The 13,621-nt window shown below is 35.4% G+C and overlaps 1 protein-coding gene across 1 annotated transcript; it reads left to right on the top strand.

Annotated features, from left to right (window-relative positions):
* Positions 1–3: 3 nt before the first annotated feature.
* LOC132713643 (trafficking protein particle complex subunit 4-like) lies at positions 4–12,995 on the top strand. The gene is made up of 2 exons (XM_060696294.1): positions 4–229; positions 12,817–12,995. Exons 1-2 carry the CDS (start codon positions 55–57, stop codon positions 12,993–12,995), a joined length of 354 nt encoding a protein of 117 aa, XP_060552277.1. The 5' UTR covers positions 4–54.
* The last annotated feature ends 626 nt before the right edge of the window (positions 12,996–13,621 follow it).

The raw sequence follows: 13,621 nt of genomic DNA, 5'->3' as shown, positions 1-13,621 counted from the left end.
GGTTATCCCCCCTTTGCTGTATTCGCTCTTCAATCTCCCAGAAATGTCAACAAAATGACAATTTTTAGTGTGTACATTATTAACAAAGCTGGTGGCTTAATCTACCAGTATGACCATAGTATGCCACGTCCAGAGAATGAAAAGACGTTTAGTTTTCCTCTTGAGCTGACCTTAAAAGTTTTTGATGAGAAGATTGTTGTGGCGTTTGGTGAGAGAGATGGGATAAAAGGTGGGTGTTTACAAATTACAAGAAATTGAATATGCTAAAGGTCCTTTTTAATAGCAGTCTATCTATCAAACCAATCAGACAACCATATAACATCCATGGACACATCTTAGAAGAAGTAGATACAGCAAAATATTAAGGCCTCAACTTCCAAAGTCACTAAACTGGAATCATCACATTGACCTCATTACAAATTAAGAAAGCCAACAATGCCACATCCTTTCTACAGAGAAACATCCATCAATGCCCAAGGATCATAGAGCTCTGCTATATGACCCTCGTGAGACCTCTGGTGGAATACTCCTCTTTCATGATTCATATCTGGAGATGGTGCAGCACCGAGCAGCAAGAATGGTCTTCTCAGACTACAGAAGAACCAGCAGTGTACGTGACACCGATGCTGCAACACTGTGAAAGTGAGTGGCCTACCCTCCGAGAACGCAGGGCCCATGCCAAGGTGACCATGATGTACCTACCGCATAGTCAACGGCCTAGTTAAAGTCCCCACAGCCAACCTCACCCCAATTATCTCTGCTCGAGCACTATACATAGTACCTTTAAATCACTTTTGTACATATATAGACACTTCTCACACTGCGCTGGGCTAGTATGAGTATTCGCCGGAAAGGTGTCTGTACTATATTGGAAAAAGAAGATGAAGAAGAAAATGTTAAAAACAGGCTGGAAAACTAGGGTGAGACATGTTCGATGCAGGCTATGGCTGCACTGAACTTCTCAGGGGTAGGGAGTAGGGCTACTGCAGGGGGTAGGTGGTTCCAGTGGTAAACCATTCTAGGAAAAAATGAGAATTTATTATAGTCTGAGGTTGCTGTGAATAACTTATAACTTATGTGATGGCCATGTTGTTGTTGTTAATCTTCACCGCCTATATAGGCAAACCTCTGTGTAGTCAACTGAGTGTAACAAATAATCCTCCACCGAATATCACTACCTATGTATAGCCCCACTTATATTCACAGTTACTCCCACACAGTAGATATATACAATCTATTTACACTGATACTGGAATAATATACCTAATGTATATTGCACCACCGTGTTGATTATTCCGCCACTGCTCCTTATCCTCTTAGGCTTGAGCAACAGCAACAACTTGTATCTTGTTGAATGAAGAAGGTAAGTAAGGCGTCGGAAATGATATTCAAGTTTGTGTAGATTTTCTGGCTTAATTCTCGGGATATTTGTGCAGTCTAGAATAATTCCAATTTGTTGTTTTGTAGAAAGGTCATTTAAGTTTTCTCCAGTTAATATTGTGTACTCTTTTATAATTTCACACAGTACTAATTTACACTGGGGTTCAAGGATTTCACAGTAAAATAGGAAATGTTCAATATCTTCTGATTCTCTTTTGCATAGCTGACACATTGGGTTCACTGTATTTTGATTAAATTCTGCTCTATTACTTTGTAGTATATATGTTGATGTAAGTAGCTTTAACTTGATAGGAAGTCTATTTATTTCACAAAAAGAGTTACCTTTTAATATTTTGGAGAAGAGTGTCAAATATGTTTCTATGGGGATAGCAACCAGACCATGGTGAATTTTATAGAAAAGGGATTACCTAGCATCTATACATCTGGGTTCGAGTTTTTGTGCCCCCACATTAGTGGCGGGCATTTAGATTTACCCTTGTCCGTCCGTCCTTCCTTCCGTCCGTCCGTCCGTCCGTCCGTTCATTTTTGTGTCGCACGTAACTCAAAAAGTATTTGACCTAGAGTCATGAAACTTTACAGGAATGTTGATCAGCATGTGTCGTTGTGCACCTGGGTATTTTCCTCTGGATATTTTTAGTATTTTCAGAGTTATTGCCCTTGACTTAGTAAATTTTTGCAATTTTCAACTTGTGTCGCATGTAACTCAAAAAGTACTTGACCTAGAGTCATGAAACTTTACAGGAATGTTGATCAGCATGTGTAGTTGTGCACCTGGGTATTTTCGTTTGGAAATTTATATTATTTTCAGAGTTATTGCCCTTGACTTAGTAAAATTTTGCAATTTTCAACATGTGTCGCATGTAACTCAAAAAGTATTTAACATAGAGTCATGAAACTTTACAGGAATGTTGATCAGCATGTGAAGTTGTGCACCTGGGTATTTTCGTTTGGAAATTTATATTATTTTCAGAGTTATTGCCCTTGACTTAGTAAAATTTTGCAATTTTCAACTTGTGTCGCATGTAACTCAAAAAGTATTTGACCTAGAGTCATGAAACTTTACAGGAATGTTGATTAGCATGTGTAGTTGTGCACCTGGGTATTTTCGTTTGGAAATTTTTATTATTTTCAGAGTTATTGCCCTTGACTTAGTAAAATTTTGCAATTTTCAACTTGTGTCGCATGTAACTCAAAAAGTATTTGACCTAGAGTCATGAAACTTTACAGGAATGTTGATCAGCATGTGTAGTTGTGCACCTGGGTATTTTCGTCTGGATATTCTTAGTATTTTCAGAGTTATTGCCCTTGACTTAGTAAAATTTTGCAATTTTCAACTTGTGTCGCATGTAACTCAAAAAGTATTTGACCTAGAGTCATGAAACTTTACAGGAATGTTGATCAGCATGTGTAGTTGTGCACCTGGGTATTTTCGTCTGGATATTTTTAGTATTTTCAGAGTTATTGCCCTTGAGTTAGTAAAATTTGGCAATTTTCAACATGTGTCGCAGGTAACTCAAAAAGTATTTGACCTAGAGTCATGTAACTTTACAGGAATATTGATTAGCATGTGCAGTTGTGCACCAGGTATTTTCGTCTGGATTTATTTAGTATTTTTAGAGTTATTGCCCTTCACTTAGAAAATTTTTGCAATTTTCAACTTCTGTCGCAAGTTTCTCAAAAAGGATTTGACATAGTCATTAAACCTTATAGGCAGGTTGCTCAGCATATTTTAGATTTGCACCTGGGGTTATGCTTGTGGATTTATCCAGTATTTCTAGAGTTATTTCCCTTGACTTAGTAAAAAGATTGACAGAACAGTGGCGCGGTGGGGGCACCCGTGTCCTATGGACACATTTCTAGTTTAAGCCTAAGGTAATCTATCTTCCATTAATGTCAAACCCTTCGCGAGGATGTAAGTAAGTAAGTAAGTAAGTAAGTAATGACTTTATTTTATGAGGCTAACACATTCAGTTTCCCGATCTTCCATGCGGGCCTCAGTATATACAAAACAACATAAAATAGTATTATACAATATCACAATCAACATTTAGACAACATAAATATGTACATTAAACATCATATCAATACAATAAATAAGTAAACAATTTTTTTCTTCTTACATAGAGAAGTGACATTTTCATAACTTCAGCATGGAAAGTATATGTTTTTGAAACAATATGTACAAACAATTAGTTAGAAAATTGCCACTGGATATAGGAGGATTGAAATTTCCTCAGGGTATCAGAATTTCGAATATGGATTGGTATGTTGTTCCATACCACAGGACCAGAGTAATTAAATGATTTTCTAAAAAATTCTGTTTTTGGTTTGGGTACAGTTAGTTTTTCATTTTGTATAGATCTTAAGTTAAAGTCATGTTTGTCATTTATTGTTTGGAATTTATTTTTCATATAAATAGGAAAGGATGGTTCATTTATAGATTTATACATGAGGATTGCCTTTTTGTACATAATTCTTTGATCAAAGGGCATCCAATTTAATTCTTTAAATAGAATATTTGATGGGGTATCAAAACTTTTGTCTAAAATAATTCTTGCAGCTCTTTTTGAAAGTTGAACAATTTGCGAAAGTAATTCACTACTGCAGTTTCTCCAAATAGTGCAACAGTAGTCAATATGTTGGCAAAATATAAGCATTAAAAAAAGTTTTATGGAGTGGAGATCAAGGTACTGTTTGATTCTAAGAAGCAAATAGAGCTGTGAATTGCATTTTTTAATAATATTTTGAATATGTGTTTTCCATTTAAGATTTTTGTCAACCTGGACTCCTAGCAGTTTTTCAGTGTCTGTAAATTCTATCTCTTTGTTTTGAAGGTGCAGAGTAGATGAAGCAGTATTTTTTGATTTAGTATTTTTTAACCCTTTCCCCCATGAGCATATTGTGAAAAATGGCCATTTTCACTGAAAAGCCTCCTGTTACAAGTTCAAACTGCTATGAAACTATGAAAAATGCTTCAATACTAATCAAACTTGGCACAAATGTTGACTGGACCATTGCCTTTGTAACGACATGCTCAGTCTTAAATTTCCTGTTACCATGGCAACGAGGGGACATCTCAAAATTGCCAAAAATCACTTTTTTGCCTCCATTTTTTCCATCAAAATTTATTTCAAAGTGATGCAACTTCTCAAGGGATTGAGATAGAGTCAAAGGCTTTTCAGCGTTGGTTACACGTTACCTTATGATCGACCTGGGGTCATTTTAAGCCTCTCACAAGTCCAAAATTTTATTGGCGATGAGGGGGACTCCGCCCCCTTCAAACCCCCCAAACAGAAGGGGGCACATCCCCCTTCTGGCAACCCCCTGATGTAATATTTGGATGGGGGACGGCGCCGAAAAAATGGTCACTTTTTTTAACAACATTTCTCAAACGAAAGACAGTGTTTGGGGCCTAAATAGGGCATTTTTTCACTGTTTGAGGCCTCAAAAAGGGGGGGGGCAAAAAGCCGTCGAAACACGCTTATATAAGGAAAAGGTTAACAAAAAATGATGAAAAACCTTGGAATCACCCAAAATCTAGTTTTTCCATGTTAACATGTGGTCTTTTACCTAATTTTGGTGAAAAAATGTTGTTTTGTAACATTTATAATAATTTTTTTAGTTAACCCTTTCCCCCATGAGCATATTGTGAAAAATGGCCATTTTCACTGAAAAGCCTCCTGTTACAAGTTCAAACTGCTATGAAACTATGAAAAATGCTTCAATACTAATCAAACTTGGCACAAATGTTGACTGGACCATTGCCTTTGTAACGACATGCTCAGTCTTAAATTTCCTGTTACCATGGCAACGAGGGACATCTCAAAATTGCCAAAAATCACTTTTTTGCCTCCATTTTTTCCATCAAAATTTATTTCAAAGTGATGCAACTTCTCAAGGGATTGAGATAGAGTCAAAGGCTTTTCAGCGTTGGTTACACGTTACCTTATGATCGACCTGGGGTCATTTTAAGCCTCTCACAAGTCCAAAATTTTATTGGCGATGAGGGGGACTCCGCCCCCCTTCAAACCCCCCAAACAGAAGGGGGCACATCCCCCTTCTGGCAACCCCCTGATGTAATATTTGGATGGGGGACGGCGCCGAAAAAATGGTCACTTTTTTTAATAACATTTCTCAAACGAAAGACAGTGTTTGGGGCCTAAATAGGGCATTTTTTCACTGTTTGAGGCCTCAAAAAGGGGGGGGGGGGCAAAAAGCCGTCGAAACACGCTTATATAAGGGAAAAGGTTAACAAAAAATGATGAAAAACCTTGGAATCACCCAAAATCTAGTTTTTCCATGTTAACATGTGGTCTTTTACCTAATTTTGGTGAAAAAATGTTGTTTTGTAACATTTATAATTTTTTTAGTTAACCCTTTCCCCCATGAGCATATTGTGAAAAATGGCCATTTTCACTGAAAAGCCTCCTGTTACAAGTTCAAACTGCTATGAAACTATGAAAAATGCTTCAATACTAATCAAACTTGGCACAAATGTTGACTGGACCATTGCCTTTGTAACGACATGCTCAGTCTTAAATTTCCTGTTACCATGGCAACGAGGGGACATCTCAAAATTGCCAAAAATCACTTTTTTGCCTCCATTTTTTCCATCAAAATTTATTTCAAAGTGATGCAACTTCTCAAGGGATTGAGATAGAGTCAAAGGCTTTTCAGCGTTGGTTACACGTTACCTTATGATCGACCTGGGGTCATTTTAAGCCTCTCACAAGTCCAAAATTTTATTGGCGATGAGGGGGACTCCGCCCCCCTTCAAACCCCCCAAACAGAAGGGGGCACATCCCCCTTCTGGCAACCCCCTGATGTAATATTTGGATGGGGGACGGCGCCGAAAAAATGGTCACTTTTTTTAACAACATTTCTCAAACGAAAGACAGTGTTTGGGGCCTAAATAGGGCATTTTTTCACTGTTTGAGGCCTCAAAAAGGGGGGGGGGGGGGCAAAAAGCCGTCGAAACACGCTTATATAAGGGAAAAGGTTAAAGAGAAATTTATGGCCTTAGTTTTTTGTGCATTTAATATCATTGCATTTTGCCTACACCATGTGCTAACACTATCAAGATCTGTTTGAAGATTATAATTCATTTCCGTTAAATTACTTCCAGTAGAAGTAAGGGAAGTGTCGTCTGCAAACATATCCACGGTAGGGAATCACGTGACTTTTACGGTTACGCGTACAGACAATATGGCGGCCTAAAAACCTCGCTTTACGTGTGTTTTTCAGGTAATTCTTTATTATATCCCTTTTACTTACATACGAGACCTGTTGCAGCCTACGCGGAATAAATAATTGTTGCCGCCTATACCTTAGTTTCCACCCCTGTACTCATAGCTTTTACAAACACTCAAAAATTCAACAGAAATTTTCAATATGAACAATTATATTTCGGGTAACATTCACGCAAAATTTGTATTTTTTATGAATTTGATTAAACTACGTCGAGTTAACAAAGAGAAAATGTTCATAGAATTTCTTTATTTGAAAATGTAAATATTAGGCATGTTAAATGTTGACTGGTCATTTTCTATTCCAATACATGAGAGAAAAATAACTTGGGTAACTCCCACGCGTACTTTTATTGTTGATTACTCCCACGCAATATTTTATGGGCAAGCAATATCTATGCAGGTTATAGCCTAGATATTGATTGGACAAAATCATGATTGATGCATTTAGCCTTAAACGTTCAAAGAATTTTGAATAATATTAAAAATACCGCCAAAAGGTCCTGGATAGAATAAAGCCCCTATGGATAGCAGAATACATACTCACGTGAATATATTAAATGAAGTTTCGATATAGATGAATTAATCGCAGAAATTAAAATACAAGTTTTAAATATAAGAAGGAGGTCTATTTCAGTTTAAGCACAATTACAGTTGTCATTTTTCATAGTTTGCAGATATGGACGGTTCCAGCTCGGATATTGTTTGTGGATAATGTTGGACAGCCATTTGTCTTAATGACCACATAAACTGGCTACTTGGCACAGGACCTTGTAAATGTTGTGGCAAGTCGAAACGTGACAGGTATGGCATTTTATGTTATTCGTTATATTTAGATTGTAAAGACATTCAAGTCATTTTATCACTTAGTCTTTTATGTAACCAACTTTTTTCAAATTAGTTTCTGTATTTAACATTATTATATTGTGTTTTTTTAATCTAAAGCATAAAAGAAAACAACCTAAAGAATATTAGAATGGGTCTTTTATTTTACAAACTAGGTAATAAAATCTAGAGGACTTATGTTTGAAATCAATGTCATCTTAATATCAACAGTAAAACCCGTAACGTTTCCGATTTGCTGGGCTATAAAATGTTTTACCACAACATTTATAAGGTCCTGTGCCGTGTAGACTGTTCATGTGGTCAATATTTGAGACCTATCCGTGAATGAAATGTTTTCCACATTTATCACAAACAATATCCGAGATGGAACCTTCCATATCTGCAAAATATGAAAAATGACAACTGTAATTTTACTAATAAAAACAGAAATACAAAACCTCCTTCTAATATTTGATACTTTTGTATCAAAACGCGACCTAATTGAATGATTTGGGTTTGGTAGGCCTTACGCGAAGTTATTGATATCCTTGGCAATTTATGATTTTACAAGCCATGCCTTTTTGAAATTTATTTATCTTATTATTGTAACCTATAAGCAGATGAAGTGTTGTTCGCCCCATATAATTTACGCCCCAAGACGATTCGTCAATTTAGCTGTATTAATTTTATATCTTAGTGATAGTAAAATTAAATGTGAATTAGTTTGAAAAATACATTAAATCCATTGCATTATCAAAACAAATATTGATTAAACTGTTTGAGGTTAAATAATAAAGATGAGTGTTAAATTTTAAGTTTAATTGCCGTGAATTTATTGGGAATAATAAGTCTATTTTATATTCTAGATCCTGGTCCTGGCTGAAAATTAGAGTATTACAGCTGTAGATTCTATACGGAAAGGACTGTTCTTGGGAAAATGCTGACGTAACTGATGGGAGCAGTTTTTCTTACCAATCATAGGTCAGACTTAAATAGCTTTTTAGCTCACCTTGCACAAAGTGCAGGTGAGCTTTTAGGATGGCCAACCAAATGGCGTCCGTCGTCTGTCGTCCGTCCACATTTTAAATATTCTAAGGACATCTTCTATGATACCGCAAGGCCAATGTTAATGAAACTTGGCAGGAATACTCTTTGTATGAAACTCTATCAAGATTATTCAAAGAATTCCATTTCATGCAGAACTCTGGTTGCCATGGCAACCGAAAGAAAAATCTTTAAATATCTTCTTTTAAAGAACTGTAAGAGCTAGAGCTTAGATATTTGGCATGAAACATCTTCTAATGAGTGTCTACCAAGTTTGTTCAAATAAAAGCCCTAGGGTCAAAATTGGCCCTGCCCCAGGGGGTCATTGATTTTCCATATATGCATAATAAAATTATAGTAAAAACTTCAAAAATCTTCGATTAAAGAACCCAAAGAGCTAGAGCTAAGATATTTAGCATGAAACATCTTCTAGTGAGTGTCTACCAAGTTTGTTCAAATAAAAGCCCTGGGGTCAAAATTGGCCCCGCCCCGGGGGGTCATTGATTTTCCCTATATGCATATAGTGAAAACTTAAAAAATCTTCTTTTAAAGAACCCAAAGAGCTAGAGCTAAGATATTTAGCATGAAACATCTTCTAATCAGTGTCTACCAAGTTTGTTCAAATAAAAGCCCTGAGGTCAAAATTGGCCCTGCCCCAGGGGGTCATAGATTTTCCCTATATGCATATAGTAAAAACTTTAAAAATCTTCTTTTAAAGAACCCAAAGAGCTAGAGCTAAGATATTTAGCATGAAACATCTTCTAATGATTGTCTACCAAGTTTGTTCAAATAAAAGCCCTGGGGTCAAAATTGGCCCCACCCCAGGGGGTCATTGATTTTCCCTATATGCATATAGTTATAACTTAAAAAATCTTCTTTTAAAGAACTCAAAGAGCTAGAGCTAAGATATTTAGCATGAAACATGTTCTAATGGGTGTCTACCAAGTATGTTCAAATAAAAGCCCTGGGGTCAAAACTGGCCGGCCCCGGGGGTCATTGATTTTCCTTATATGTGTATAGCAAAAACTTAAAAATCTTCATTGAAAAAACCCAAATAGCTTGAGTTAAGATATTATACATGAAACATTTTTAAGTAAATATCTACAAAGTTTGTTCAAATAAAAGCCCTGGGGTCAAAACTGGCCCTGCCCCAGAGGTGTCATTGTTTTTAACTATATGTGTATAGTAAAAACTTAAAAAAGCTTCTTTTAAAAAACCCAATGAGCTAGAACTTAGATGTTTAGCATGAAACATCTTCTTATGGGTGTCTACCAAGTCTGTTCAAATAAAAGCCCTTGGGTAAAAATTGGCTCGGGGGGGGGGGGGGGGGGGGGGGGGGGGGGGGGGGGGGAGGGGGGGCTATATACAGGTGAGCGACCTCAGGGCCATCATGGCCCTCTTGTTTTTAAAAAGTTTTTGTTGTTTTTGTACATAATTTACTGTCAATATGAAACTTCAGCTGTACCTTAATTTCTATGCTTTTTTTATTATGTAAATCTTAGAAGATAATTATCTTAAGATAAAACAAATCACTAAGTTGATTAATTATATATAATTTGAGATTGACCAAGTCAACTAGTAACTTCTTATTTTATTTGCAGAATCAGTAGAAGTATTCAAACACCATCATGAAACACTTAAGACATACCCAGAGAGCTCTAGAAGAAGTACTAGTGGTAGATTGTAACAGATTGTAGCTTAATTGTTAAACTAAAAGGACTTCTTAAATCGTTTGAATTTAAGCTACACTTGAACTGTAGTTTTGAAATAAAATTGCTGAAGTATTTAATAGTGTCTTGAATTTTTTGTTAAACCATGTTACAGTACTTTGCTTTATATTAGAATTAAAGTATGTTGAAATGACATTGAAACTTCAACGTTGTGCCAACGTTGAACTTCAACGTTTTATAAACTTTCAAATTCGAACATAAATCTAACGTTATTTCAAAGTTGAAATCTGACCATACTTCAACGTTGTTCACCGTTGATGTGCCTGCTGGGTTACTTCTATCAAGGACCTATTGGCGGTATTTTTAATATTATTCAATATTCTATGAAAGTTTGATGCTAAATGCATCAATCATGATTTTTTTCAATCAATATCTAGGCTATAACCTGCATAGATATTGCCTGCACATGAAATATTGCGTGGGAGTTATCAACAATAAAAGTATGCGTGGGAGTTACCCAAATCATTTTTCTCTCGTGTAATGGAATAGAAAATGACCTGTCAACATTTAACATGCCTAATATTTACATTTTCAAATAAAGAAATTCTATGAACATTTTCTCTTTGCTAACTCGACGTAGTTTAATCAAATTCATAAAAAATACAAATTTTGCGTGAATGTTACCCGAAATATAATTGTTCACATTCAAAATTTCTGTTGAATTTTTGAGTGTTTGTAAAAACTATGAGCACAGAGGTGGAAAATAAGGTATAGGCGGCAACAATTCTTTATTCCGCGTAGGCTGCAACAGGTCTCGTATGTAAGTAAAAGGGATATAATAAAGAATTACCTGAAAAACACATGTGAATCGAGGTTTTTAGGCCGCCATATTGTCTGTACGCGTAACCGTAAAAGTCACGTGATTCCCTACCGTGATATCGGTAGTTGACTGTTTAACATGAAGATGGATGTCATTTATGTATATCAAAAATAGTAGGGGCCCAAGGACTGAACCCTGAGGCACTCCTGAGACAACTTCGGCTGGTTCAGATAAAACACCAGACACATTGACTTTTTGTGACCTGTCTGATAGATAAGATCTTATCCAATCTATAGTATGTGAAGAGAAATTATAGAAAGGTAGTTTTTCTAGAAGAATTTGGTGGTTTACTAAATCAAAGGCTTTTGATAAGTCTAGAAAAACAGTTCCGACAAGTTTGCCATCATTCAGAGCACTGATCCAATTATCAATTATATTTGTAAGAGCTGTCTCACATGAATGATGTGCCCTGAAACCTGATTGAGCAGTGTAAAGTAAATGGTTGTAGATGGGTCAGTCTAAAATGCAGATGCTCATGCAGACAATATTGGCCTGTGCCGACATAGACATGACTATAGACTAGTCACTTCAGAGAAAGCTATGAGATACAAGGGAATCCGGGAACCAATCCCTAGCTCTTATTGAATAGACCCCTTGGTTCTTTTACATGCCCAGTGTATAGCACTGATACATGCGAGGAATACCTGGATTTCTTACCAGTACACCTCTAGTTAGGTGGGAAACACTGAAAGTGTCTCTGAAAAATCCCAAGGGTGTTACACAGGATCGAACCCAGGACCTCAAGAGTGAGTGTTCTAAGCAACTAAGCTATTGCGCCACCCTAAATACTCTTAATTTGAAAAAACCTTGTCCAAAGTTATCATATTTTAAACAAATATATTCCCAATTCCAATGTTTTTTTAATCTAATTGATAAATCTGTCACAGAATGAGAAAAATATCCTGCCTCAAGCTTTTGGACTTAACTAAACTTGACCCTCATTCATAAAGGACCTAGACCTTCAAGGTCAAATATTTGAATTTTGCTTGATAATTTGCTAATTTTGTTTTTTATGAATGGATTGTCTTCATACTTGATCACAATTGTCCATAGGACAAGACCTTTTTGTAAACTAAATTGATTATGACCTTTAATCATCAATGGCCTTGATATTGAAGGTAAATTTTTTGACTTTGGGTTGTGTTTTTTTTTTTTTTGCTATAATTAATAATTAAACTGTACTATCAAGGTCAAATTATTTGAATTGTTATAACTTTGTTATTTATTTATGGATTTGGTTCATTTCTGGACAAAAGAACACTTATGACATAGCTGACAATGATATAATTCAAATTTGACCTTGACCTTTGAATTACCTTGACCATCAAGGTCAAATATGACATTTGAATTAATATTTGTGCAAGACAGTTTTGTTTTCTATGAGTATATTTTACTGCAATATTCTTTCTTCAGTGTGTTTGACTTTAGATAAAGTTAGAAAAAGTTAGTGTGGTCTAAAGTTAAGTGTGGTCTCTGTCTGGTGGTGACTTCATTGCTAACTTTGAATTTTAATAGATGAGCAATAACACTGCATGCAGTGCTATAATAGAAACTATTAACTATTTTATATAAAAAATATGTCACAAGACAACAAATGAAAGTTTTTAAATATTTGTGATTTTAAATGAAAATCAAAGTCCCCAGTTTTTAAATTCATTTGGATTTATCAAGATGTACTGTAAGTTCTTTATTACGTCTAAATTGAATAACTTATTAGAAATATCATATATGCTTTTCTTTATTTTCCCAGTTGGTCATACACTGTTGTCTATCAATGGTATCCCTGCAGAGGGAAAGTACCTACAAGATGGAAGAGATATACTGGAGGTTCTATCTGCCGAGGAAAATTTTCCTATCAGTATTAAGTTTGGAAGACCAAAGTTAACAACCAACGAGAGGATTATGTTAGCTAGCATGTTTCATTCGTAAGTTAAAGTATATTGTTTATTTTTTTGTCATCATAAATAATGTTGAACTATTGTTTTGGTATAACAATAAGTGACATCATCAATGTAAAAGCCCAATGCAGATTTTCTAGTTTTACAGGTAAAAGAAGAACCAATGTGAGCTTTCATGCATTAAAGCTGCACGCCTCCAGATGAGCAAAAATATTTCAATAAAATCAAACCTGAGAAAAATGTACTAAGACTTTAGGAAAAGCATAAAGATTCAAATTTCTGGTAATAATTTACATGGAATTTTCATGGAATACCAATGGTGATGTCCCTTGATGTATGTGCATGTTTTTTGTGAGTGGGTTAAAAAATAGAAAAAAAAATTGGAATAACTGTGTTTTTTTATTTTGTTGGAGGAAAATATTGGACTATTATTGGACTATTGTATGGAGAATCAATGGTAATTAATTTTAATAGCTACTATTAATTAAGAAATGAGAAAAATGACTATATAAACTATTTGTCAAGCATGGATCCATAGTTTTACACACTAAGGTAGACAAACAGCAATACTGAACTAACTGCTAATATGTAATCTAATGTGATAGTACTGTATAGCTTTACTAAGCAAACAATGGAACAATAGATGTATAGAAAGGA

This window comes from Ruditapes philippinarum, unplaced genomic scaffold (assembly GCF_026571515.1).
Source record: "Ruditapes philippinarum isolate M1 unplaced genomic scaffold, ASM2657151v2 ctg2037_1_1_1_1, whole genome shotgun sequence".
NCBI lineage: Eukaryota > Metazoa > Mollusca > Bivalvia > Venerida > Veneridae > Ruditapes > Ruditapes philippinarum.
Note: the sequence above shows the minus strand (reverse complement) of the source record. Positions and strands in the feature narration are given on the sequence as shown.

What these genes read in the sequence shown, in the direction of transcription:
- LOC132713643 (XM_060696294.1), top strand. Translation starts at nt 55, where the DNA reads ATGACAATTTTTAGTGTGTACATTATTAACAAAGCTGGTGGCTTAATC. An exon ending in TGAGAGAGATGGGATAAAAG is followed by an intron (nt 230 to 12,816) that starts GTGGGTGTTTAC and finishes TTATTTTCCCAG; the next exon opens with TTGGTCATACACTGTTGTCT.